Source organism: Polyodon spathula, chromosome 3 (genome assembly GCF_017654505.1).
Source record: "Polyodon spathula isolate WHYD16114869_AA chromosome 3, ASM1765450v1, whole genome shotgun sequence".
Classification (NCBI taxonomy): domain Eukaryota; kingdom Metazoa; phylum Chordata; class Actinopteri; order Acipenseriformes; family Polyodontidae; genus Polyodon; species Polyodon spathula.
Genome location: NC_054536.1, coordinates 93,203,731 through 93,231,428, shown reverse-complemented (window position 1 = coordinate 93,231,428; position 27,698 = coordinate 93,203,731). Strand labels below are relative to the sequence as shown.

The 27,698-nt window shown below is 37.2% G+C and overlaps 1 protein-coding gene across 6 annotated transcripts; it reads right to left on the bottom strand.

Annotated features, from left to right (window-relative positions):
• LOC121313666 (PHD finger protein 20-like protein 1) lies at positions 1-27,316 on the bottom strand. Of its 6 annotated transcripts, none has more exons than XM_041246439.1 (25): positions 27,267-27,316; positions 23,513-23,641; positions 21,498-21,747; positions 20,933-21,028; positions 20,464-20,548; positions 20,193-20,281; positions 19,072-19,074; positions 17,267-17,474; positions 16,139-16,273; positions 15,432-15,514; positions 12,467-12,734; positions 12,184-12,375; positions 11,833-12,024; positions 11,499-11,558; positions 10,303-10,593; positions 9,435-9,650; positions 7,025-7,078; positions 6,713-6,820; positions 4,474-4,638; positions 3,753-3,934; positions 3,281-3,380; positions 2,917-3,112; positions 2,189-2,507; positions 1,487-1,667; positions 1-1,017 (listed from the first exon to the last, which is right to left on the bottom strand). In XM_041246439.1, the coding sequence occupies exons 2-25, from the start codon at positions 23,593-23,595 to the stop codon at positions 875-877; spliced, it is 3,699 nt and encodes a 1,232-aa protein (XP_041102373.1). In that variant the 5' UTR covers positions 23,596-23,641; positions 27,267-27,316; the 3' UTR covers positions 1-874. The 6 variants fall into 6 exon arrangements, with proteins under 6 accessions (XP_041102373.1, XP_041102372.1, XP_041102371.1 ...); XM_041246438.1 differs by lacking the exon at positions 27,267-27,316 and adding an exon at positions 24,505-24,583; XM_041246437.1 differs by lacking the exon at positions 27,267-27,316 and adding an exon at positions 24,487-24,577.
• Between the last annotated feature and the right edge of the window lie 382 nt (positions 27,317-27,698).

The following is a 27,698-nucleotide window of genomic DNA, read 5'->3' as shown; positions in this document are numbered from 1 at the left end:
CCTATGAACTATCCCTCTTACAAAAATAAATAAATTTAAAAAAAAACTAAACAAAACAAGACAAAAAATGGTTGGAACTTTAAACACCAGCTTTGTGTAAGTTTAATATTGAACTGGTTTCTCGTTGAGGCTGTCTGGGCCCCATTTCCTCTGCCCCTGGATCGCTTTCATTGTGTTTTCTGCTGTGGTCTTAGCATATGTCCATTAGGCTGTATGTGGCTCTGAACGGGGTCCATTCAGTTACTTCTGTAGTGGTAGCCTGTAATTATTCACGTATTTAGAAATACTGAAAGAAACAAAGTCTTTTTCAATGTCTTCAACAAACAGATCTTTGTTGCCCAAGCTTATTCCTTTATAGCAGTATCCTACCTCCATTAGTATTCCGTGGCTCCATCTTATATCTGTTAGCCACATTTGCCCAACATTCATATGTACAACCTCTACACCTTCCCTGCATGCTGCATACGTGATCAGAGCTGATATCCACTGTAATTTCAATGGTGCACTTTATGTGATGTCCAGCACTTTCCAGTTTTCTGTTTATTCAGCTCTAGCTCGCTTTTAGCAAGTTAGCCACACAGCTTCTTCTAATATGTTACCAATATGACCATGTGGTGGTCTGTTTTCATAAAATCATCTTTGTGCAGCCAGTCCAATGAATCCTGTTATATTATTTCCTACTCACAACACTGTTCACAAGCCACAAACTATTTAGCATTCAAGAATGTCAAATCAGGCAAGATTACTCCCCCCTACTCCCCCCACCTCCCCCAACAACTTTTACGCAAAGTACCCAGCGAGAAAACAACAGGGTCCACTGCACTGTGACAATGCAGCTCTTTCCTGTCCCCCTCACTTCAGATGCATGCTGGACTCAAACAGAACAGAGAGTACTCATTTGCTGTACTTTTCCAAGGTCTGTTAAGAGTTGTTTGATCCTGCGTTTCAGCTGAGGCAATCTTGCCAGTGGCTCAGGTGGCTCTAGCTCGCCAGTGAAATCCAACCAGCTTTCTAATACTGCAGAAAAAGATAAAACACAAAAAGAAATTGTTAAACAAATTGTTTGCCATCACATAGCATTATATAAAAGCCTTTTTTCTACTTTCAATTTTGTTATGGTTTTGCATTCTTTTCTCCACTAATGCATACATTTCAATAAAAATATATATTATCTTTTGTTACTATTCGTTCTCTCTTCACCATCATGTTTAGAAACTTTAGAAACAAAAGTATGGTGGTACGGAGAAATTTGAAATGTAGCCCCAAGGCATCACGGGAAAAGTTGTCACCAGGGAGTACAGCTCCACTAATTTTATTATAGGACCATGACAGGCTGATATGATGCCATCAGACATGATGTGGAAAGACTACAGATTTGGCACATTCCAGCTAATTGCTCAGTGAAATAGACATACGATTAAAACTGCACCCCCCCAAAACACACTCTCCTGTGGGTAACAAAAACAAACAAACAAAGCATTCTTACCATCTAGTTCTTTTTCTATCAGGTCCATTCTTCCAGCGACCTGGTTCTGCACACCGTCGATGTGGGTCAGGAGGTTTACCTGCCACTGCAGAAGAGTCCTTGCCTGGTCATCTGACTCCATTTTATTAGCAGTGTTTTCATTCAAAACCTCTGAAGTTATTTCAGTGCTTTCCTGGTTCACCTACAAAATAAACAAAATGAACTCTTTCAGAAAAATATTATTTTTCGATTAGCTTTTTTTGTTTGATTTGAATGCACTGGAACACATATTTGCCCACTACTGGGCTCACTGTTTCCAGTTAAATCAGACTTGTCTCATCTTAAGTTTACAGTGATACTTAATGCATATTTGTTTATTTAAAAAACTTCAATACAGACAACAACACTTAAGCCCTCTCCCTCTTTGACCCTCAAAACTATCAAAAGTCATGGAAGCAAGACTGCTTGCGTAAGAGTTTGGCTGTCTTATTCACAAGTGCTTGCATAAGAGTTTGGCTGTCTTATTCACAAGTGCTCCAACATAAACACTCAAAGGGTTTCATGGCAATGGTTCGTTTTAACAAAATTAAGATCCCAAGACTGGAAAGCTGTTTTTAATCACCTGTGAGGACTGTTTTGTTCTTCTGCAATGAGAAAATATGGCACAATATTTATTTTTTGATTTGGTGGGTGTAAATCGGTTAAAGCTAACTGGAGTAATACCTGTTCTTCTTTTGGCACAGAGTTTGTGCCCACTTCAGACATGGCCTCTGGCTCCTCACCAAGCCTAACAGCATCTTCCCCATCTGAGATCATGAAATCGGCAGCTGTGTTGTGCTCCAGCTCAAACCCTGGTGGCTTCTGGTAACTGTGCTCACTAGTGATATAGGTGTCTTCTGCTTTTTGGTTAGAGGTGTGGTTTATACAGTCTGCTATCCTTTCCTGGTGATGTATGCACTCTGGAAAACCTCCCATTGGCTGCTCTTCATCTGGATTCACCCATGATCGGGCCCACAGGTGCAAGTTGGGATTGTGTTTGTTCCTTTAAAGAAAAGGAAGAAAAAAGCCGACATAACCCCGGGAACAGTAATAAGACAGCCTTTACGTTCATGAAGATCATATTGGTTTTACGAACTGCGTGACCATACAGCCCGATGTTCACCAGAACAGTTTAGGACATTTCTGGTTATTTAACTTCCATCTCAATGCATTCTGGTACTGATTACCTGTCACTGGTATCTTTCACTTGTTTCTTTAACAGAAGCAGATCTACACTTAACATAATGCAATGTAACTTGAGTTAAAAAGCCTGAACTGTCCCATCTGTCACTAAAAATGCTACTGTCCCAGAGTAAGCAAAGGAAATGTACAAATAACAAAAGTAATTCCTGCAGATGTGTCCAAAATGTGTTATGTTCATTAAATCACTAGATATTTCACTTAAGACTTACTGCAATATTTCCATCTTCAGCTGTAGTCCACGAAGTGCTTTTTTTACACTGTACACATCAGCCAGCAGCTGATGCGTGGAGACAATGTTCTTTGCATTCTGATGAGAGTAATTCTCGCTGAGAAATGACAGCCCATACATATGTCCTTTATTTAGCCAGTCTTTGTCATGACGATACTTTGCACTCCACCTTTGGCCTAAAAACAAAGAGATAACACATCATTGCTTTTCTGACTACAGTATACTATACCTGAATCATAATATAAAATACATCATTATGTATCATCACATAAAAATATGTTTAAATACAGAAATATGATGGAAGATATACAGACAGACAATTTGTTTATAATCCAGCTGCTCACCTGGTGGGTCCCTGCAGACATAACAGATGTACTGCTCTGGAATGCTATCCTCCAACAATCCCATACACACACTGTGCTGCCAGCACATACATTCTTCACACTGCAACACAGAATACATTCAAATACTAGCTTTAGGTGAGCTGTAATTTTGATATTAGATATGTCTTGGGTCTAACCACTTACATATTACTTTTAAATAATACACTTCAATCCACTGCCTCAAAGCTACCTTACCTACTGCCTATATATGCCAGCTTGACTAATAGTGAATAAAAAAATGACTTTGAGTCACCTAAAGATTAAAAAGCAATTATCATGTTTGCAATCACACTGAGCATGTCCAAGTGACGTTTCTCAAATTATGAGTCGCATCTAGCAGTAGGACTACCAGTAGCGTCTCCAGAAATAAGAGCAATGCCAACAAGTAGGAGCCTGATATAAAGCTTTAAAATTATTTATTTTAATTGAGTACCTGAATCATGAAGCCATTTTCCTCATCCATTTCACAGATGCAGCGCACAATTTCATTGGCTGCATCATCTTCATCTTGAGAATCCTCAAGATTAAAGGAATCAAAATCCTGGTTATACTCATCCCCACTTAGCAGTAAGCTCTCAGTCGAGGAGTCTTCCAAGAAATCAATGTCAGAGAGGTCTGGAGAAGGAGACAGTTAAAATGGGTTAACAGTTAAGAATTGGGTCAGTGTGGGCCAATTTAGCATACCAAAAACAGGCTTTTAAAATTGTTTTAATAAGAAAGTTCTTAACTTGTTTCCTGTAAAATGTTATCAGCAAAAACTAGAGAAATTATTTGCAAGAACAAGCACACATGGATCACAGACTGGCCAACGTGTTTCAAGAAAGGAATGGTCTAATGGGATACATCTAAAATCTGCTTCATCACCCAATGCAAAGCTTACTAACATGTCTTTCCAAGATGAAAAGACTTAACAAAAAAATAGGTAAAATCAAACCAAAAATTGGGAGTTGTTTATTTCTACAACACAGCAGAATTATACATGTATTTAATATTTTTAAACAAAAAAGAAGAAAACAAGCTAGTATTAGTTGTCATGGTCAAAACCAGGCTTTAATGGGGATAATGTTTCTTGCATCATGGGTGATAACTGGAACATGCTTGCAGAATCTGCTGAAAGATATTAAAAGTTGGGGTCATTATTGGAATGTACTTACTTTCCCCAGTGAGGTCCACAGTCAGAATGGCTCGAGGGTACTGGAAGGAGGTGTGTTTGGAGGAAGAGGTATTGCGCTGAGCCAAGGAGTTACCAGAAGAACGAGTGACTGGAGAGGCGCACCTTTCCAAATAGGCCAGCGAGATATCTTCAAAATCCGAATAATCTAAACAGAACCACAATACGACGACTTGCTAGATTAGAAGGTTGAACACAATGCACAAGATTGTAAGGCTTTACAGTCCAAGCCATGGCAGGATAAAAACCAGACATTCAGATATATGTAAACAGTATTATTTCCTATCCAAAAGATAAGACATTACTAACTAAACCACTAGGGTAAGGAGCTTCCCTGTACTTTGTATTTATCTCCATTACTTTTCAACAGTCTTGTGTGTGTGTGTGTGTGTGTGTGTGTGTGTGTGTGTGTGTGTGTGTGTGTGTATATAGAGTTTTAATACTTTATAAATGTAATGTTTCTTATACAATTATATTTACAATTCCACTATTAGATTTAACAAATATATCAATACAATGAACAAAATAGAAAAGAAATATGAATCTAGGTTATAAAAAGTCAAATAACTAATTCAATAAACTAGCATTAAAAATTAGTATATCATATATATATATATATATATATATATATATATATATATATATATATATATATATATATATATATATATATATATATATATATATATATATATATATATATATACACACACACATACACACACACACAGCACATCCTCGCTATAACGAACCTGTTGGGGTCCAAGCCTTTTGTTTGTTATATTAAAGGGTTTGTTATATCGAAAGGACAATCAAAATTAACGACAAACTGTTGGAATAAGTTAATGAGATGAGAGTTTAAATAAAAGTAGATAATTACATGCATCTGTTTGTTTCATGTACGCACTATTCTGCTTTTACTTTATCCAATTAGTTAAAGAATTAAAATGCAGTACAAAAAGCAAACATTCCAAACTGAAGCTGAACTTTCATTCAAAATCAATCTGACATGAATCGTTTCAAAGTGCACTATATCATAATCCAACATGTAAGAATCTCTGATTGATCTTTTACTCCAAATCAACCAGACATGAAAATTCCTCAAGTTTTTTTTTTCTTTTTTACTTTACTTCTTTTTTTCTATACTACTTTACCACATGGTTGCTTCACAAGCCAAAAACCAAAGTGCTTTTTGACAACTTATATCCAGGACACAGACATGCCTGCATTTCTTCTTTTTTCAAACAATCAATATAGTTTCCAGCTTTGTTGCAACATAAAATGATTTTCGTTTTGGGTGTAGTTACACAGCGCGCACTATTTATTAAGACAAAAGAGTTGGCTTCACTGCAGAGGTGGCATCCTGTGTGTACAGACCGGGATGTTGACAGTGTGTTTACATTTTATATTTACATATATATTTATATATATATATATATATATATATATATATATATATATATATATATATATATATATATATATATATATATATATATATATATATATATACACACACACACACACATATATATGTGTTTTTTTATTTGGGGTCCAGGTTCATTATGATAAAGGGCATTATAGCTTAGAGATACATGTTAAAAAAAAAAAAGTGTTATTCTATGACCCGAGGGACCTACAATACTTACTAAAAGTTTTGTTGAAAAATATTGATGTTTGGGTAAAGTACATGACATTGTTTCACCTGAGTCATTGCAATACCATAATACATGTTTACACTACTCTCAACTTTTTTCTCAAAATAAATAGTAATAAGTAAAATAAGTTATTCATTTAATTATTAGTAATAAGTAATAAGTATGATCGTGTTTACACCATCACAGGCCCAGAATGACACTTCAGTATGATCGTGTTTACAACATCACAGACCCAGAATGACACTTCAGAATGATCGTGTTTACATCATCACAGGCCCAGAATGACACTTCAGAATGATCGTGTTTACACCATCACAGGCCCAGAATGACACTACAGTATGATCGTGTTTACACCATCACAGGCCCAGAATGACACTACAGTATGATCGTGTTTACACCATCACAGGCCCAGAATGACACTACAGTATGATCGTGTTTACACCATCACAGGCCCAGAATGACACTTCAGTATGATTGTGTTTACACCATCACAGGTCCAGAATGACACTACAGTATGATTGTGTTTATACCATCAGGGTCCTTAAAGGGTTAAAATGCACTTACTGTGCTGCTTTGATTTCTTTTTCTTCTTTTTTTTCTTCTTCTGTTTAACTTTGAAAGGGTCCTTTTCCTTCTTCTCTTTCCGTTCCTTGTCCTTTTCTTTCTTTTTACCTTTGAAATACAGTTCAAAATGATTTACTCAAAGCCTGTGCTTTGCACGAGATAGTCATTTTCTTCTGCCTTAGTAGGTTGTGCCAATGTATGAATGATCATCAGAAAACTTAAATTATCCACACAAACACTTAAATTGTCCATACATAAACAGCATTTCAATTGTCCATACACAAACAGCACTTAACCCCAGGGTTCTCCTACCTATTGGTTGACTCTTTTCTTCAAGTTTTATTTTCTTTTCACTTCTTAACATTCCTTTGGTAGAAAAGAAGAATGTAAGAAATACATTGAGAATGTTTAAAAAAAAAACAATATAAAATGACTAAATAACCAGGAGTGGGATTTCCAACAAATACACTGCTCCAGTACTTGAGCATTACAATTTCTGAGAACTCTAATCCAACGACAGACAATATTCTCCTCTACATACTAGTATACATACACCTCTCAAACACTGCCACACGTCCTATTTTTAAATGCCAATCTAACACACAATCAAATACTATATTAAGTAATGAATATGTTTGCTTTCTTGTACAGCTAATTGTGTATGTTCAAGTAGTACTGAATAACGTAACGCCGTGGTGGTCAATACGTGGATCTCAATCTATCAGTAGATCTCGAGAAATTTATAGTGAATCTTGGCGCAAATCTAAACAAGCATCAACACATAAGCATAGCACAGTTTTAAAAGGGTTGATTACGTATTTTAAAAATATAATTCCTGACAATGAATACGTACCAAAAAATGACATTAATTGCAAACAGTACTCTGTACTCTGACATCCAATCTCAGTAACCAGAGCAAGTTTCCTCAACACATTTCGTAGTGTACAGCAGTTGTGAGTTTGTGTTTGGTGGTTTCAATGGCTCATTTTGTGGTGCGAGTTACAAAAGATGGGGGACAGCCTTCAGTGCCTTCCATTAGTACTGATTTGGATGAAAATATCTCAGTTTCAGAAGGTGAAGCTGGCACCAAAGTAACATCAACGAAAGGCGGGAGCTGGAATTTGATATTATTTTTGCTTTGGTTGGGAGACTACGTTTTCAACACTGACCGATCTGCAGTCGACAATGCACGGAAAGCTTTTTGATCAAATTCGAGGCTCAGCTTTGTTGTGCTGTAACATCTTTTGAGCCTGAGCTGGAAAAATTGTCAAAACTAAGCATGCAAAAGTTCACACTAAACTTTAAGCAATTGTGCTTTTTTTATGCCACAGTATTCAGTTTTTGCAGAAAACAAAAACGAGACACATTTATCTACCTGACTAAGATGTTTCTTTAATTTTAATACATTGAAATGTTCTTTGTTTTTTTATAGGGCGATTTTCTATTGGACAAAAATGTAACAAAATACCCAGGAGATTTCAGAAATTTCTCTTCATCGGATAAAAAAAAAAACCCTAAAAAAACCTCTTCAGTATTTTTGGTCCTTTCTTATTTGAAAATGCCGATATGTTTGCACTGTTTTTTTTTTTCATTTTTGGTCACCACTGGCTTAAAGCCAGATAATCCAATTGATCAAAAGGTTACTCATGTTCACTTTATTACCGGTGGATCACAGAGCCCTTTGAGCGCCACTAAAATGGATCCCAATACTTGGTGTATTGGCCACCATTGACGTAACGTATTCAAATTCACGTATTCACACACACTTTACATTAAATTGTTAGAGAGACGCCTGGCCTACCTGTTTGAAGTGTGTCTCGGGGGTCCCTTACTTTAGTGCAGCAGTTACAATATACAAACAAAAATAAACAAATGATCGATCCAACATTTCAACATTCCAGTCTGCCCAGTCCAAAATCCAGCAATGTGCAGAAACATTCCTTTGTTTAGAGATGCCATTTTATTACAAATAAACATTAGAAAAAACCAGTCATTAACACTCTTACCCCCGTACACTGAAAACTATACCACGTCTACTACAGCATGAACACAGAGTGCACCAATGAAGCGCCAGATCGACTGAGAATAAAGCCTGCCCCAGTGCATTCAACTGATTTTCATCCAAGTGACATTTTTCGAGTACTCGGGAAATAAATGAAGTGCTTGAGCACTCAAACTCACCCCTATAAATAACAATAATAATAATAATTGTGTTAGGGTAGCAGCAGTCAAGGCTGGCTAGCATCAGGAATAGCAGACACAGAGACGGAAGACTGCAGTTCAAGCACTTGCTGCAGACTTTTATTAAATGACAAATCAAAAGAGTTAAACAATAAAACAAACAAATCCAAAACAAAACAGCACCTAAGCAAAGCCATCTGTTGTAGGACATATTGCACAGCCTGCTGCTCTCAGTCCTGTCTCTAAACTAAATATACAGGTGGCAATCTTCAAATTGGCAATTAATTAAACAATTTGGGAATGGCCACATTCCACACTTTTTGTTTTGGAAGTACAATCAAAATATACAAAACTATTGACAAAACACACACAATATTTACAAGTGCAAAGCCTCAGCAAAGAAGAAGAAGCAGTTCTTATAATCAAGGAATTAAAGTAAACATTAAACACTGTATTTGTTTTACGAAAACCTTTTCGCCAACACACAATATCAATTACATGGAGAGAACCCCCTCAGAAATGAATAAAGTGGAATGTTTACCAGGTTCTGCATGCTTGTCCTTTTCAATGACTCTCTTCAGTATTGTTTCATGAAGACTCTCTAAGCCCTTCTCACGGGGCGGCGCTGCAAACTGGGCGTCTGTTCCATCAGAACTGAACGAGGCAGAGGAGCGCTTCTTCTTAATGCACTTTGAGGGTTTCAGACCAGTACTTAAAGAAGACTCCAATTGTAAGGCATGGACGTGAGATGATAGGGCTATCAATAAACAAAAAAACATCATTATGAAGGAGAAGGTGTACCCTAATGCGTTTGTAGTGTTTTTAATGCTGGATGAAAATTGGGTGATCCTGCGAGGCAGTGCTGGAGGTAAAAAAAAAAAAAAAAACTTTGCTGTTAGTCTTCTGTTCTAACCTCCAGTAAGAATTCATTGAATTAATCAATAAATCAATCAATCAATGAGTCACAACTGCACTTGTACAACATTCTTCACAAACTGTAAAGCCCTATTCGCCACTGCAAAGAAACCAACCCCCCAAAAAAGGCAGGATTTCAATTTAAATCAGAGAACACTAACAATGCAGCCTTCAACAGAATCAGAATGCCCTGGAACTACAACATTACATATCTTCAGCAACCCAGCTGTGCTATGCATAAGGTGTAAAGCAGACATATGGAGTAATATATTGAGCAATAGAGTGGAGGGTAAGCCCATGTAATAAAAATTAACAGGGCAAACAAAGAAATCTGACAAAGGAGTGACAATATTTCAAATGAAACCAACTAATTATATATAGTAGGCTAAAGCTAAAGATATTTAAAACTAAGATCACCTGCTGCATGTAATGAGCTTGGGAAACACTGGGTGGAGGGCATAAAAGCAATGGAATAGATAAGTATTTGTACATACAAGCAGAGGTTGACACAGTCCGCCGCCTCTTTGCATCATGACTTTCTGGGGGAGTAGAGGTAGGGACAGAGGCACAGGTTGCTCGAGTGCGCACCGCTCGCTCTGGAGAGCCAGTCTCAGACTCCGTCTCCTTGTCCATGCTGTGATAATACTTCAGATGGTAATCCAGCAGCTTGGCCTTCCGGAAGGTTTTGTAGCAGCCAGGAATCTTACACTTCAACTTATTGTGGTCTAAATCTATCAGCGGTTCCTTAGGAGTTGACTGATCCTCAGGTTTTTTGGTGTTAACTACTAAATAAATAATAATAATTAAAAAAAAATAAGCAACTAAAATCCCATTTAAAGAGCACTGCCACCACACTACTTGCTTTGAAACCTGGAGTTTGACATGTGAAATGCTGCATTTTCCAAAAATTGCACAAAGCACACAAACACATGGCACATCATATGCACAGTTGGTAGGGAGAACTCCACATCAGTTCTCTCATAAAATTTCCATTAATATTCACAAAGAATAGCTCCAGCAACAACAAGCATGTTTTAGCATACTGTGTGGATCACATGCACGAGACAAGTCAGCTGTTATTGTTAGATCGCCACCTTGCTAGGATTTGATGCCACAGTGAATCACTCCACCTTGCAAACATGATCAGGGTCCCTGGGATGAATAATTTGAATGTATTTTTCGTTGTATGTATCGTTCTGTTTTTTTTTGTATGCTTTTGGTCAGTTTTACATATATGGCCATAATGCCATTATTTATTATGCAATTTGTTCACATTTTTTCCGATGTTCAATACTTGAAGTTCCATTGTACACTGTCTGATGAGATGACCATGTGAAAAGAAATTTTATAAACAATAATGTTTTTTTTCTAAAAAAATGTATTTCTGTGTTTTTTGTTATCTGTACTAAACAGGGTTATTTTAATTTTTGTTAAGGAAGCCCAGTGATTGCACATTCATTTCATGTATGCCCTGTACCTGTAGCCTTTATTGTTAAAGAGTTATAGGCACAAATTTACAGCATTAAAAAACAGGCGAAAATAACCCAGACCCTAAAGGGTTCATTCAGAGGTTTTGCTCAGTAAATACCAATCAAGTAACAATTATGTGTAATTTCCAGAAGAACAAGAAGAAGAAGAAACGTATATGTACAGAAAGAAAATTAAAGAACTGAATTTGAAAATGACGTACTGGGTTCCCTTGTGTGCTTGTTTGGTTTCAGCGGCTTGGGAACACCTTTTAAAACAGTAGCTAGATAAAGAAAAGGAAAAGAAATCTGAAACAATACATTCATTCACCATAACAAATGCAGCAATACTACCAGAATTAAACACAGTACCTGCTCTTTGTATATCTATTCTGTGGCATTAAATATGCTTAATTTATGTTAGAATATAATAACCAACAATTGTAAACTACATTTCCTTTTTTATACTTGTGCACTTATGCCAATTCTGATTTGCCATGCTCATATTATCATTTATTGTAAAATATTACATTCACTGCAAAACCAACTTCACCTTACCTGTTGTGGGGGAAGCTGTTTTTTCATCAGCTGGTGTTTTCAAGGGAGGAGATTCTTCCTTCTCAGTTTCAGGGGGCTGGGGGGGTGAGGCAGGTGGTGCTGGGGGTGGGGGTGTTGCAGCAACTGTTGCACTTCTACTGAGGTCGAGGGGTAGCTCAGGCTCCTCCGGGGGAACAGACGTGGTATCTAAAACTGAAAAACATGTATTGTCAACTCTAAGACTGTAATAATAATAATACATCCAATATTGATATATACCCGCAACCCTGTTAATGCTGGGATGTACATGTGTTTGCTTTGTGTTGGCTGCTGTTGGTGTTGATTTGCAAAAGCTCACACACACAAACATACCCTCATGCACAGGTAGGTCCTGTTGAGACTCTGGTTTCTGGGCAAGCCTTTTTCCATCAGTGGTTGAAGGAAGGGAGTGTACTGGTTCACAGAAGGGATCGGGTGTAAAAGTGGCCAAACGCTGGGATCGCCTTCGTCGTTGGCTTTGTTCCGAGGGTCTGGGAGGGCTGGCAGGGTTTGGCAGAGGAAGCGCTACCAGAAACAGAAAAAAGCATAATGAGTTCCTTCACTTTCCTTTTATATGCACGTAAACAGTATGCAGATAAAGACATTCTTCACATACTCGTCTGTGGGGTGTCTGCAGCGCTGGGGGTGGGGACTGGGGTAGGAGTGGGGGCAGACGCCGACTCTTCCTCTTGTGACACAGTACAGGATGACTTTGACTGTTTATGGCTGCCTGTAGACTCTCCCGAATCATGCTTCAGACGTCTGTTTCGAGACCTCACTGGGACAGGAGGTGTAGCAGAAGGTAAAACATGTTTCTGAGTTGGTGGAGAGGAGGTGGCTTCAGTGTCAGTTTTTTGTTTCTCTTCTGTACTTGCTGAAGGTTCCTGATGAATTTAAAAAGTGTTTCAACAGGTTAAAATTACAGGAAAAGAAAAAGCTAAATCTGCTTATATTGAGCACTCGAGACCATGATATAGATGGTTTACTAATCATGAAATAATTATTCAAACCAGATAACTTGTTCTTGTGTTTGCAGTACTATGTAATATAATAAACTGTATTACATCTTCACATTCTGCACAATATTAGCGTCTATGTATGAAGATATAATTAACATTAATACCTAAATATCGATTTAACAAATATATCAAAACTATGAACAAAATAGAAAAGAAATATGAATCTAGGTTATAAAAATATGCCTTCCCATTTCAATATCAAGAAAGGTTAATCAGTCAAATAACTAATTTAATAAACTAGCATTGACAGTTATATATATATACAGGGGTTTCAAATCAATCATAAACACTTTAGTACTCATAATAGGCAACAGGAAACACATAACAATTAAGTTTATTAAGGCTCACAAAAGTAAGAAGAATACAGAAGATAGAAATCATGATACCAGAATTATAAGTATAGACACACGCAGGAATAGAACATTTAAACAAATATTTTCATAAGCAAGCAGGCTTCCGTATGGTTAGGTACACACGCACGCAGGATTCCTGCACATTATGTACAGTGGCGGTGTTAAGCTGCGTCTGTGGTTTTGAAACGAAGACTGCATTTTTATTTCAACAAGTTCACTTCGGAAGCAGTTTCAATTGCATTCAGTCTTAAGTTGTAATTCAGAGTTATTTCAAAATTGTAGATAAACTCAATCAATGTTTAAATGGTTCAGATGTTCACAGTTGTTTTTTTCAAATGCACGCAATATCATCAGTTCAGTTAAAGTCTTACCTTGTTTCAATTGTTCAAAGTATAAATTGTTTGTATTTTTAATCTTAGCAAAGTGTTACGTTGTATTAAACGTCTTACTTCTGGTTTGCATGTAGATATTTCCTATACATACATAGTATTTTACTTGAATCTGAAAGTTTTTGAAACGTAATACTTATTCTGGAGATGTGGTCGCTGTTGAAAAAGAAAGTTGGAATGCAGTTGGTCTTCTCTGTAACCCGTAGAGTTGCAGGATGTAGCGGTGAGGAGTCTTCTTCAAGACGAAGATATGCAGGACACCATTACAAGTGAAGGCTCTGCGGTTACTTCATGGTAACATGAGAGTCCAAGTCCAAGTCCAAGAGAGAAAAAGAGCCCAACAGAATGAGTTCATGCTTGTTTCTCTTTAAATATAGTGCCCAAAAGGAGTTTACTTTGGTGATCCAATCACTTCCGGGTAAAACAGGTAGCTAATCCCCGACCGAAATCAGTCCTTTCATTGACTTAAGAGAATTTGAATGATGATTCCTTTTACACAAGCAATGTGTGTCATTAACACAGGTAGCTCCACCTCCTCCATGGAGAGAGATATAACAAGATTCGTAACATTTACCGTTACAAGCATGTTAAACACGTTAATACAATCATTAAAGTAAAATAATTTAAGAATTATTTTCACTTTAAACTTCACAACACAATAAACATTTTAATTTCATTGGAAAAACATACTTAAACAACTCTTAAGCTTGCGTCCACAAGATGAGTTATTAAAATGATTCTAAAACCAATTTATCAGTAAGTTTTTGTTACGTTGCAATCTTCTAGTTAATCTAAAATCTGAGATTGTTAAACAAGTTAATATTATACCCTTGTAAATGTTTGTTTTAAATTAACTTTTAGAATAAGGAAATTAATCATTTCTATTCAATTAAACGTTCAGTGTTTCAGGGTAACAATTAATTTCATGGGAGAACGTCTGGCACGTCGTATCCATCTGGTGTCACACTTCTTAACCCTTTATAGGAGGACGATTGTATATTGGTCTTTTGCAGAAACATTCTTAGTTAACAGGTAAGAATCAGCTTTCTTTGTTTAGACCAGACTGTAAAGATCAGTACAGCAGGTAATCTCAACTATTCTCTAATTTAAATCTTTATGACCCACTATTACCAATTCTTTGAAGTAGATCAATCAAGAATGTTTTGGGAGAAGAAAGGAAGAGACAAACTTAATTAACATTGCAGCATCTCAGTCCCTTAGTTTAAGATTTATAAAGTACATGTAATTACAACAATGAATTTCTCCCACAATATAACAACATATTCCTGGTACTGCATAGTGCAATATAAGTACACTGTATGCCAGCGTTTCTCAAATAATTTTGCGTAGCCACACCAGACCACTGCAACCTTAATCAACCTTTTATCTTAAAATCAGTGTCGCTATCCAGTTTTTATTCAGTGCAAATCCGTCTGCTTGCGTTCTGTTCCCGTTAGCTACTATTGGACAGCATTAACGTCAGCATAACCATTGCATGTTGATTGGCCAAGCATTTATTCTGTTCACATTTCATTTTGGCAAACATCACATATCTCCGCCCATTTCGCTTTTTGTCAGTGCTTATTGGCTGATCAATGAGAGGAGGCTTTAACAGTGCAATGTGAAAATAATGGTACAGAATATTATTTTCTTTACAAATATCTGCAAGTGCTGGTGGCCACACTCTTAAGCCACCAAAACATTTGGTTTGAAAACCACTTCTCTACACTGTCTGAACTGAAAAGTAAAACAATATTCATATTTAAGAAAAAGAGCAATAGGTTGTTTAAACACATATTACATAATTAAAAAATACATACCTTTTCAGATATCTGGGGAACTTCACTTTTTTTTTCTTTGTTCTCATGCTCATCTTCATAAGCAACCTTTGAAACTAGTAGACCTGGAGGAAAATGCATAGCCAACGTATTATCACTATAGATACAATATTCTAGGATATAATGTCCAGATAGGGATGTAATTAAGTGTTTACAATGGCAGGTTCCACAGTGGTATACAAATAGTATACATTGCAATAACTGCTACACTCAATTACCCAGCCTAGTTTGTATATTCAAATATACAAACTTGTAGGGCTCCTACATTATGCAATACTCTGCCTTCATTTGTCAGGGAAGCTGGGACTGTTACAGTTTTCATGCCAAGACTAAAAACACATTATAAAATGGTTTTCTTATCTTGGTGGGTTTTAATGTAACTTTAGTGTTGCTGCTTTTGTATTATTATGTGTATGCTGTTATTTAAATGGTCTGACTGTGGCAGTTGTATGTGTGACATGCTAGACAAATGTATTATGGTTTGTTCTTTTTCTGCTATGTACTGTACAGTGCTTTGCGATACTTTAGTATAAAAAGCGCTATATAAAAGCAATGAATAAATAAATACTAGCAAAAACCAAACAATGTTGCATTTGACACTGTCCAATGAGTGTTAAATGCAAGATCAAGTGGCATGACTATAACCAGGCAGAAATCAAATTGGAAAATAGCAAGAGAATTCACGTTACCTGTGATTTTGTTAAGACGAGCTCTCTTTGCTTGGAATGAGCTGCCCTGGCCGCTTTTCTTCCTCTTTCCTTTTACTGGTTCAGGTTGCTCTGCGGCTTGCTTAGGTTCCACCTCTACTGAAGCATCCGTTTTATCTAAACACAAAAATACTGTATATAGTAAAAGGGACACTACAGCAGACAATATACCAGTATGAACAATCTGTAATGAATAATATAACTGATTATACCATGTAACGGAGCCTTCCCTGCTCAGGCTCTTTTGCACCTGTCAACAGCAGACCTGGACACCACAATATGCAGTTTAAACACTTACGTGCACTTTTATTCACACAGAAAACAAAACAAGCGCCTAGCTCCCACGTGGAGCACTAACTAAACTTTTCTCCTAAACTAGCTAGCATGGGACCGTTAAGCACCTGTTTCAAAAGCCCAGTTGAAAACTTACAACATACAGTTGTAACTTGTACTCACAGTACAACACCCAGCTATCTTCGTATACACAGTACTTACATTGATTAACACCCAGACTTCATCACCCACCACCAACACTGACAAAGACAAGCTTTTACACAGACACACAACACTACTTACAAACACGAAAACAATAATACAATCAAACTATCCCGAAGTGCAACCAGGTGTTTCCCATTCCGCCTTAGAGGCTTCCTGGACCTGTAGTCTTTCAGGCTATGGCCATGACACCTACCTCACACCATCAACACACTCTAAATACACAGACAGGGCTCTCACCCTGCCGCAACCAGTACATGAAAACACAATCACTACTTCCTTAATAAAACTTAAACTAATTGTAATAATGTCTATGTTATTATTATTGGTATTTAGTTTTTAAATCGACTTCTAATCTCACTGTCAAGAACTGAATAAACCCAATGAATAAAAGTGATATTTGATCAAGCTGAACCCATAACATGCTTCAATCCATCATGGTTTAGGAGATCCAAACAGATTTATGCTATTAATCGCTGCAGTTTTCTCATTAATAATGACCTGATTAAAATAAAAAGAGAAGGGTGAAACTGATGTTACAGCAACTGCCCAACCTAACCATAAGGCATCCTTAAGGCATACCAGCGGAAACAGAACAATGAAAAAATAAAGTACCTAATTTCTCAGTGGAACCAGGCTCTTCCACTGCTTCCTGAGCACCCTGCACCTCTTCCAGAGAAGCGCTTTCTCCCTCCTTCCCTGGCGATGCCCTTTCTGCTCTCCTTTCCTCCTTGTCTTTATTGCTGTTGGCGCTGGTACGAGGTTTACAGGGTCCCTTGTTCTTGGCAGCAGCTGTTGCTGCTTTGACCAGGGCAATCCAATCCTGATAAAAAAAAGAAATATTGATAAATAAATAAGATAAAAGTCGGCCTTTCCTTGATAATCACATAATTATTGTTGTATGAGAAAGTCATTCACTATTATTTTCTCAGTAACAGATATGAAAACCACAAATGAAAACTGATCAGAGTAAGTTCTGTGTCAACACTGAGGTAATGCTGATATGTGTATGCCCATGTTAAAAGGTTTACTTTGTTTTTACAGATTGAGGGTGGAAAGTATTGCTATATCATTATACCTTTAGAAGCACAGGTATGTCACGACCATTCTACTTTGTGCTCTTATTACATTTCCCGTGCAATTGTCATACATCACTGATCATGTGAAAGCCATAAGAACGTTACACATATATATCATATAATACTCACTCATTAACACAAGACTACTTTTTTTCAAGCATACAAAATCCAACACTTGTTAAATGTACAGAAGATTTGTTAAAAAGTAGCTGTCTAAAGCTGAAGTGTCCCATAATCATATTCAATTTTACACAAAAAATTCCTTGGTGTTACTTTATTCTTTAATAGTTTACATGCCCAAAAGTATGAACACGGTCCCCACCTGGCCCGAGGCAGGAGGATTATCTAATGTTTTAGTATTCTGATGAGAAAGCTTTACAGAAACACCTATAGAAGTTAACAAGCAATACATAAAAAAACTATATGGGGCACTACACTTGTAAAGCATTCTCTAAACGATCACCCATTGGAAGCGGCCAGAACGGTATAACAAGCATGCTCCAAGTCTACTAAGAAAAGCAGAAAGGGGAGTCAATACTCAACTCTGACCGCTCCAAACCAATATCTCAAGATCCCTGCAAATACAGTTCACTGAGACAGACAGGCTGAAAGTCAGATTAATGAAAAAACAGCAAGGCATTTTAACCTGCTCATTGTTATAGGCTAACCAGAGTTCTTTTTGTTTTCTTTACAGGCAAGACGATGCTGACACTGTCTAAACCTTACTAGTACAAAAAAAAAGTTTAAATAAATGTAGAAATTACTTTAACTTACTTATGAAAAACATTTCACTGCTTAAAAATAAGTTTAATATATTGCAGTAATGTATGTATATTCCAAAATAACGTTATCCAATATAGAAATTCTGGCACCTTTTGTAAAAGAAAGTGTAATAACAGCTCCTCATTGTATACAACACAGTAATAACTGATTGCTATAAAGTCCCTTTGCACTGCTGAACCATTGTCCACAGGCATCTAGATTAAGGGCCTCTGCAATATTGCAGGAATACCACTATGAGTAAAAGGTTAATGGCATAAAACATCAATTTGGATACCCTACTAAGTAGCTGTAATTTGTTTTATCAAGTAAAATCATAGCATTACATTTCCTTGTAAAGTAATTACTGCTTGAATCACTGGTGTAAAACACATGTTTGTTCAAGAACACTCTTAAAATAACTTTCTACCATTAAAAAAAAAAAAAAAGTGTGTCTGAAACAGGACTATTCACTGTCTGTCTGAGACTGTTGTAGTGGTTTAGGGGAAGTCAGCAATTCTATCCTGCACTCCTTCCCTGCATCCTTCACATACAATTCAGCAATGCCCTGATGCATGTTACCTTCTGAAAAAGAGGGAAAGGGAAATAGAACAGTGTTTGTCAATTATAAAATGCCATCAAGACTTCTAGACTTGGGCCTCCTAATATAGGAGGTACAACAAAACAGTATAGCCAACAATTTATGCAGGACCATTGTAGAGAAAGTGTTGTTGGGGCACAACGATTCTGGAGTTTTCATTGAAACAGGCAGAATAACCTTGTAGTGCAGAATTATGACACCCAAATTCCATAACCTCCCCCATAAATGAAGAACAGGCTTGTAGCATCTTTACAGGAATGCTTGCTGCCTCGTGCCATCTACTACCCTTGAGAGCCACCAGACTGGTAGTAGCTGAAGGCCCAGGAAAACTCAGAACCCTCAGCTGATCACTCAGATTCAGCCCATTGTTAACGAACCCCACAAGACATTATAATGCCAGTGTAGAAATGTTTTATTCTTTTAATTACAACGTTTTGAAATCAACGCTTTCTTTATAATGCTCAAGTATCATTCCTCCAACCCACTTACTGATTTCTAAAGCTCTAGGATAAGACAAGAATCCACTGTTTTTAAAAAACCTCAACTGCTGAATACTGGTAGAGAACCAGACTCTGATGATAGTTTCATGTAATTAGTGCTGCACCCCTGCGCCCATAATATAGAAAAGAGCTGTCTGAGGATTATTAAATATTAGTAAATATCAAAGTCTACTCTTCCTAGCTTTAGAAATTAATTGGATACACCAAGTTGGTTAGTTGATTCAGCTATCCTTAACAAACTGCAGCCCATGCATTTAAAAGATAGAACTTCAGGTAGAATTGTTAAAAATATAATACAGCCTTTTAGTAACCTGTGGTGACTCCCCAAATCATATGTAGGATAAAGTCAGGGAAAAACATGCAAAGACCAAATTCATACTCTAGTTAAATGCATCTCATTTTTCAGTATGCAATGTACCCCCCCCCCCCCCCCCCCACCAGTCTATAATGACCACTTAAATGGTTATACGTTGGTCATTAGGAGCAGCCTAGCTATACAGTATATAAAGAAATTAACAGTAAACTTTTTAATACTGCTTACAACGAAGGAGAACAGAAGAAAGATCACAACAGAAAGATAAGTTGTTTTTTGTCTAGCCTACCTGTCCTTTTGCATCTTCAGGCATTGATTTGATATGCATTCTTTTCACACAGCGAATGACTCCATCATAGAACTGTACTGTGTAAGTACCTGCAAACCAGAACACTAATATTAAGCTTTTGGAATATATTACAGAATTGTACTAAGTTTATTTTAGTTTTACAGAAACAAACAAATAAACAAATGCATTTTACACTAATAACACTGGTTCTAAAAAGACTTCCCATTGTAAACATGAATTCTGATTAATTTACTGATGCCAATTTACATACCTTCTTTGCTAACTGATTCTACCTTAGCAGGGTAGTAGCGACAATCTGTCCAACGAGCTAATACTTCTTCTCCGGATCTCAAAACCTACACGACATCAAGAATCATATGAAACCTTTAGTTTGATGAAAAGGCAACCTAATAGTTATTTTGTGTAAAGTTACAAAAGAATACTAAACTTTGCAATCAGTCGAGCAAAGTAAAGTAAGCTTAAATAAGCCATATACTTATGTTTTTAAACTCAATAAAACCCAATAGTTTTATTTTTTCAAATAATAAGAAAAAGCCCTACCGGACAGTTTCTGACCCTTTCCATAAATGCCATCCCTCTAAGAATGTGTGTGTGGTGACTGAATTATATTTGTGATCCACCTGATAATTTGTTCCATTTTAGAAGGTTATGAATACAAGCAGTTAAATATCCTAATGGCTATACATTTGGGGTGTCACTGTTATATTGGAATACATTACTTGTTTTGATTGCTGTAACTCTGTTTGGTCCTCAGTGCTGGCTGTACCTCCAGGAGGCTCACGGAGGCGAGATGCTCTCATCTCGCTGAGACTCTCCTGGTAAAATATGTTTGATTAACAATTAGTAAATGACTATTTTGAAGAAAGCACTCCAAATAAAAAAGTCAGTTAAAATCAAATGAAATTAAATAGATGTATTATTAATAACTGATAAAAGGCCAATTTATTTGCAGGATCTATTACACTAAGGGCAAGAGATCTTATTTAATAGAACCTGTTAATATAATCTGACAGTATAATGGACATGATTCATATCAATACCTCAGTATGGTGCATAAAGGTTCTACACTATTAGTGGTGCCACATTTAAACCAAAAAAAAAAAAAAAAAAAAAAAAAGTGCGCTATATCAAGGTTCCACATATTAAAGGCACAATAAACCATATTTAAAAAGTTTTTACACCAAAATGTACTTTCTTCTTTTGTAAAATGATAATTAAAATTGATTCTTCCTATCAAGGACATGCTCTACATAACAGATCAATGAAAAGAAAGAAGTCACTTACAGACTGTTCCCCCTGTTCCTGTTCCTCCTCCTCCTCCTGCTCCTCCTCTTGCTGCTGCTGCTGCTGCTGCTGCTCCTCCTGCTCCTGCTCCTCCTCCTCCAGTCCTTCTTTCCGCAGTACTGGTCGTTCAGATGGACGCAGCCGACTGCTGTCCCAAAAAATCCACTCGTCGTATCGATGACTCCAACGATCAAAATGGACTAGAATCTTCCCCTCCTCATAGTCAATCTTTTCAATACGTGAAGGATACCTGGTAGGGGGTTCATATCATGTCTTAAACAACAGAGGGATGCAGTCCTCTAAACAGCAAGTCCAACAAATTTGCCTCACTTCATATTAACTTGAGACCTAGGTGCATGGGAATTGGTAAATGTACTTATAGTGGTAAGCTTAGTGTATGAAAATAAATGAAACCATAGGCCTGGTTCATACTTCAGACTCCGACATACTTTGAACAGGTCGAATTAAGTCATCCACACTCTTGCAACGTGCGTCTTTATTGGAAAGGCCTGATGGAGAAAAATGCATGATAGATTTGTGAAGAGCAAGAAACCCCTTGAAGTAAAGCATGGAGGGGACCGCTTGTGGCCATACTTTGGAACTGCCAGTTGCTATGTGCAGTGTGACTGCAAGTCTTTCTGCTGGTGTCACTGGCATTGCATGTTTACTTTTGCGTTGAAGCAATGGTCCCAATCTGTTTAACAGATCGTTAAACGTTTCACCTGTCATTCGAAAATACCTAAAATATCTCTTTAATTAATGTATGAAATTCTCCCTTTCTGGGTCTCTGTTGTTTGAGAAGACGGACGTAGCAATGTCGCTTTTGATTTTTCTTTTTAAACCTCTTGTATTTTTTAAAACTCAGCACATATCCTAAAATGTCAATTTTTCCAATGTTGTGAATGCAGTCTGTTTTTAAAGTATGAACGACAGCTGCGACTGCTTTGTGCAGTCAAAAGGGCTGCAACACGATGCGTCCTTCGTCCAGCAAATAGAACAGCTTTTATAGTTGTCTGCGCCTAACGTAGAGCAATCATCTGGGACAGAAGTATGAACCAGGCTTTAGTTAATATTCAGTTACGGGGATATCAGAATATGTGAAATGGAATGGAACGTCTGCTGTAGGAAAGAAAATCAGAAAGTGAGATTGTGCACGCCAGTTAAGCCAGCATATTCTGCAGCACTGGACACAAACACTAACAGGCAGTAGCTTTGGGAGAAGCTGCAGATCAGCCACATACACACATTACTTCACATTCTAATACTATGCTATAAAACACACATGGTCATATCAATGCTACTTTCCACCTTCCCAACAGTTGGTAAAAACTTACTAAGTTCCAATAACATTACCTACAGTTAACTACAAAGATCTGGAGAGACATTTTAGGAGACATTTTTCATTTTAGTTGCGGTCATGAACAGAATAGCTCTGAAAATAAAGCCAAAGCATATCTTATTATCTACAGTTGGGGATGAAGTAGTGACGGTATAGTGGAGGATGTAGTCCATTGTGTGAAACACTACAGGGTTTTACATAAATGCAGAGAACCAATTTAATCTAAATGTGATGTAACTTATTAAGTAATGTGCAGTATCACAATCTGGGGTCTATGGAGAATGTCTGTCAGCCTGTCACATATCTAGAGAAACTCTTTATCTGGAAATATTATGGAGGCATCTATCTGTCTGCCTACATGTCAAACTTACATTTTACCTGTGGGCACTATGAATGTAGGCCTTTGGGGTTTATTTGTTCATGTTACTGATTTTGTATTTACAGTAGTGGTGTGTGGGATGAGTGTCATGTCACAAAGTAATGCAACATTCTTACTTCCAGGGCAGCTCCCAAACCTCAAATATAACTGCAGCCTACTTGTATTAAAATAAATGAGGTTGCTTCACTGAGTGCTCAGAAAACAAAGCATAAACAGTGACAGAATGACGCCTCCATGCTGCTTTGGAAACAGCCACTCCAATACTATACAAATATAAATCCAATATTTTTTCTTCACCATTTTTGCAGGTAGTCCTGAGCATCCACACGAGCGCCAATCTCAAAGATGATTCCTGGACGATTAGGGGGCTTCTTGCTCATCTTCACCCTTCTGCCAGATTTTAATGGTGTAGGTTTCTTAGTATGTCTGTAAAACAAAAGCGGTCGGTTTCAGAATATAAACAGTAACAGTACATGGTTTTACATATACTGTACTGAAAACGCTATGTTATTAAAAAAATATATAGTTTTAGTTATAATAAAAAATGTAAAATTCGAAAATGTTTACTACACTAAAACATTAAAATAACCCCAGACCTGAAAACAAAACATGGTTTGATGTGTAAGTAAACAAAAACGCGTTGCTGGGTAACCTCGGGTCAGAGCTCTAAAACTCGGTTTTGCTGTATAAATCACACGTCCACAGGTTAAGTAATGCGATTTACTTTTAGCAATGGCCTCTGTGTTTGTGTGGTTGTTATTTCTTTTCCAGTTAACATAACAGCAGCAGGATTTTTGGAAAACCTTAACGGAGCATTTTACAAAAATACATACACTGCAACTGTAATTCATGAACACGAATTTAAAAACAGCAAGAGCTTATCACACATGTGTAACACTTCTGTTTAGTTTGAAGCAAATACATGTAGTCACTTTCGAATATATTAGAATTCGGTTACAAACAGAATTTACTAGTTAACTGCAGTGAACAATACATTTCAGCCCCATAATAAAAACATAGCTTTAACACGATTTTATGAACACTGAGACACGTTTTCATTAAATGTCATTACAAAAAACCACGAAAAAACCACGATATAAAACTTAATAAATATAAACTGTTGAAATGAATCTTATTGTGGGCCCAAGCGTTTTTACTTCCGATTACTTTTTGTGAAGTCCAATGTTAATTATTTACTTCAAACTGCATAACTATATTGTATTATTCAAAACATCCACATGGTGTCTTTCCTGAACAATTATATCATTCACCTTTAAAAATCTACATACAATTTCTGATCAAAACTAAGTCTTCTCCATTCTCCAACTCTCTGCTACTTTAACCCTCTCCCGAACCCAAACACTGCGGCGTCAGCACGTACGTAACTCTACGTCATCGAAGCCAAACAGGGAGCAGACATCAAGGTCACGTGTTATGGGAGTATTGTAATAGTATTCCTAGAAATTACAAATAACCTACAACACTTTGGTAAACGGTAAGTTAAAAGATTATTGAAGGTACAATGTGTGTATTATTTTGTAGAGAAATGTCAATATTTATGTACATTTTATAGTCATCAGCATTTCTATAGTCAATGCTTCTGTTTTTGTAGATTTATATATTTGTTCTAATAAGAGATGGATTACTACACATTACTTTAGATTATGTTTTGTCTAGAGGTGTCTATACATATCTATAGATGACTGCAATCGTCCCAGTGGCAGTCGTATATACTTGTCTTAATTTATGTACCAGAATATGTACAAAGGTTAATCTAACAGATTTCTACATTCTGACCTGTGCGCTTATCATCTGAAAAAACTAACCGAGTTGCTGCCGAGGTCACAAGGACACTGAAGTGTGGTGTGTATTTCAGATAAACTAATACAGATATAGTTTGTGTTGGTTTACAAATCAACATTGAGTGCACTTACATTTTGTTGATGTTTTATTTAATTTTGGCGAGATCTGCAGATGTTAACTGCACAGGGTCTGAGCCAGAGAGTGTGAGTGGAGAGCAAGGGGAAAAGTGTATGTGGTACAGTACTTAATGTGTGAACTGTGCCTCAGTATGGCTTTACAGTGCTTTAGCAGTATTCCCTTCCGTGTGCACTTTTGTAATGTTAATACAGTACCACAATAAACTGTTGTAGAGGTAGTAATCACTGAGTGTAGGGAAGAACCCAGCAAGTGCACACTATAATTTAAACTGGAAGAAAAACGCCTTTTACATAATCTCTTCATCACTGCCAATGGTTGAATTTGTGGTTCTCAGGCAAGTATTTCAGAGTGCTCCCCTGGGAATGTTTCTGTAATCCTAGTATAACTTTCTTTAACCTGCAGGGGGAAGCAGTATTCAGCAATGCCAAAAGAAAAAAAAAAATTCTGGATATGTTTATAGAGTAGAATCATGTAATTTTCACATCAACCGCCAGTGAAAATTCCCATTTTTGTAACATGCGGTCTGTGCATTTCCCAAGTCTTCCCCCTGGAGTTCTGGAAACAGCTGTGTTAAATGACTTGAGGTAATGCAACGCCACGGTACACAATAATACTGCTGCAACGACAGCGAAAGTCAGAGGAAACATCGTGTAAAATGTATTAAACACACTCACAAAACAGGAACCAACGACAAACTGCTCCAACCAATCCACTGCACTAAATACAGACCTAGCGGACCTGGTTGAGACAGCCAGATATAAAATTATAAGTAAAGTAATTTATTCAAATGAAGGCATAACACATAATTACTCAAAGTTGGTATATCAACTAGGTCTATTGCATTATACCTATAACTGTTCCAAGGATTTTATCCCACTATATAAAATGAATTCACCAAAATAATTTCATCTTTCTTTGATAGGACGAAGTGTCCCATATTAACCTGCAGCAGTTTTGTCTTGGGAAATCATTTCTGAAAATGGGAATTGCCAGTCAAAGTACCTTCCCATATGTCCCTTATTAGCCCTTTAATAACCCTGACATGGAGTTAGGGGTGATTAGCCCTTTAATAACCCTGACATGGAGTTAGGGTAGGGTTGCGACCTTTTCCACAGACCAAACCTGGACATATTAATGTCAGCCTAGATCTATCAAAACTGCAGTATACTGTTCCCTTTCAATTCGAAGATGACCGCCAAATCAATGATTTTGGGATGTGCTTGCTTGTCAGGTATTCGCTGAGCATTGTATATCAAAGCTGCCGATAGGACCCTCCTTGGAGCGACGTCCTCAGTCCCGCCTCCGTGAGGTAATAAATAGTCATTAAGCGGAGACATTAGTCTCTTTTGCCTTTCACAGACAGTCGACTCTTTGTGAGTTCCCTTACAATTAATTGCAGGAAGTAGGCTTGACACTTCCCAGGAATCAGAAACTCGGCAACTGAAGGTTGAGCTAATGGTATACAACTGCATTTTGTTAACAAAATAAATAAAAATCTTTCTTCATCAGCCTACATCGCATTGCTGCACGTTGCTTTCTGTATTTTCGTCTGCTCTTTGCAGCAGTAAAAAAAAGGAGAGAAGGGACACAACTCTCCAGCGAGTCCAGCATCGCTCTGCAACTGCTGTTGACTCGAGGGCTTTGGGCGGCCTCAGTACACCTACTTGGTGTGCGCAGCCTAGCGCCCCTACAGGGCGCCCATTACTATTGATTTTACTGTCAGTAAAAAAAAAACCAGAAAGACAACACTCCAGCTTGCTGTCGAGCGTCTCTTTTCTACTGCATTGCAGTTTTAAAAATAAATAAATAACCACATGCTTCCTCCATTAGGCCTTGGCCTTAGTGTTGATCCGACTGCACGCATCACCACTCACCCATAAAGCGGTGTGTGAATGTGTAAAAAAAAAAAAAAAGAAACAGGTGTGCTTTCTTTTTCTCTTTTTCTGTCTCTCTCCCTTCTCCAGGTTCGTGACCACTACACCGCTGCAAGCTACGCGCTGCACCAGTTAACTGCGCCAGTTAAAGTGTCCACGGGGTCCGGCTGCCATCTTGTGCTCCACTCCACATCGCACACTTCACAGAGATCGCCTCTTACCTTGTGGAGACTTACCTTTACCAGAGACGCAGGAATCAGGAACTCGAGATGACCAACCTAAAAAGAGGAAGTTGAGACCTAGGAAGAAAACAGAATTCCAAAGTAAGAAAGAAACATATTCAGATAGATAAGAAAGATTGAAAGGCTGAGGATAGATAGCAATTGAAGTTTCAATCTTTTAGCTACTTAAAGAATATTTTTTAAGTGTGCTTTTGATGTTAAAAGTTGTAGGTGTATACAAACAGATACATTATCGGACAATAACTGGACATATCTGCTAAATAACTAGAAACAGACATCTTGAGAGTGCTTAAGAGACCTTGAATTACAATGTGTTACTTAGTCGTTTGGAATCTTGATGTCTTTACATCATTCTTGTTGTCTGTGGTATTTTGTAGCACTATGGTTTAATAACTTGACAACGAGTGCAGAAAAAAAGCATATAAA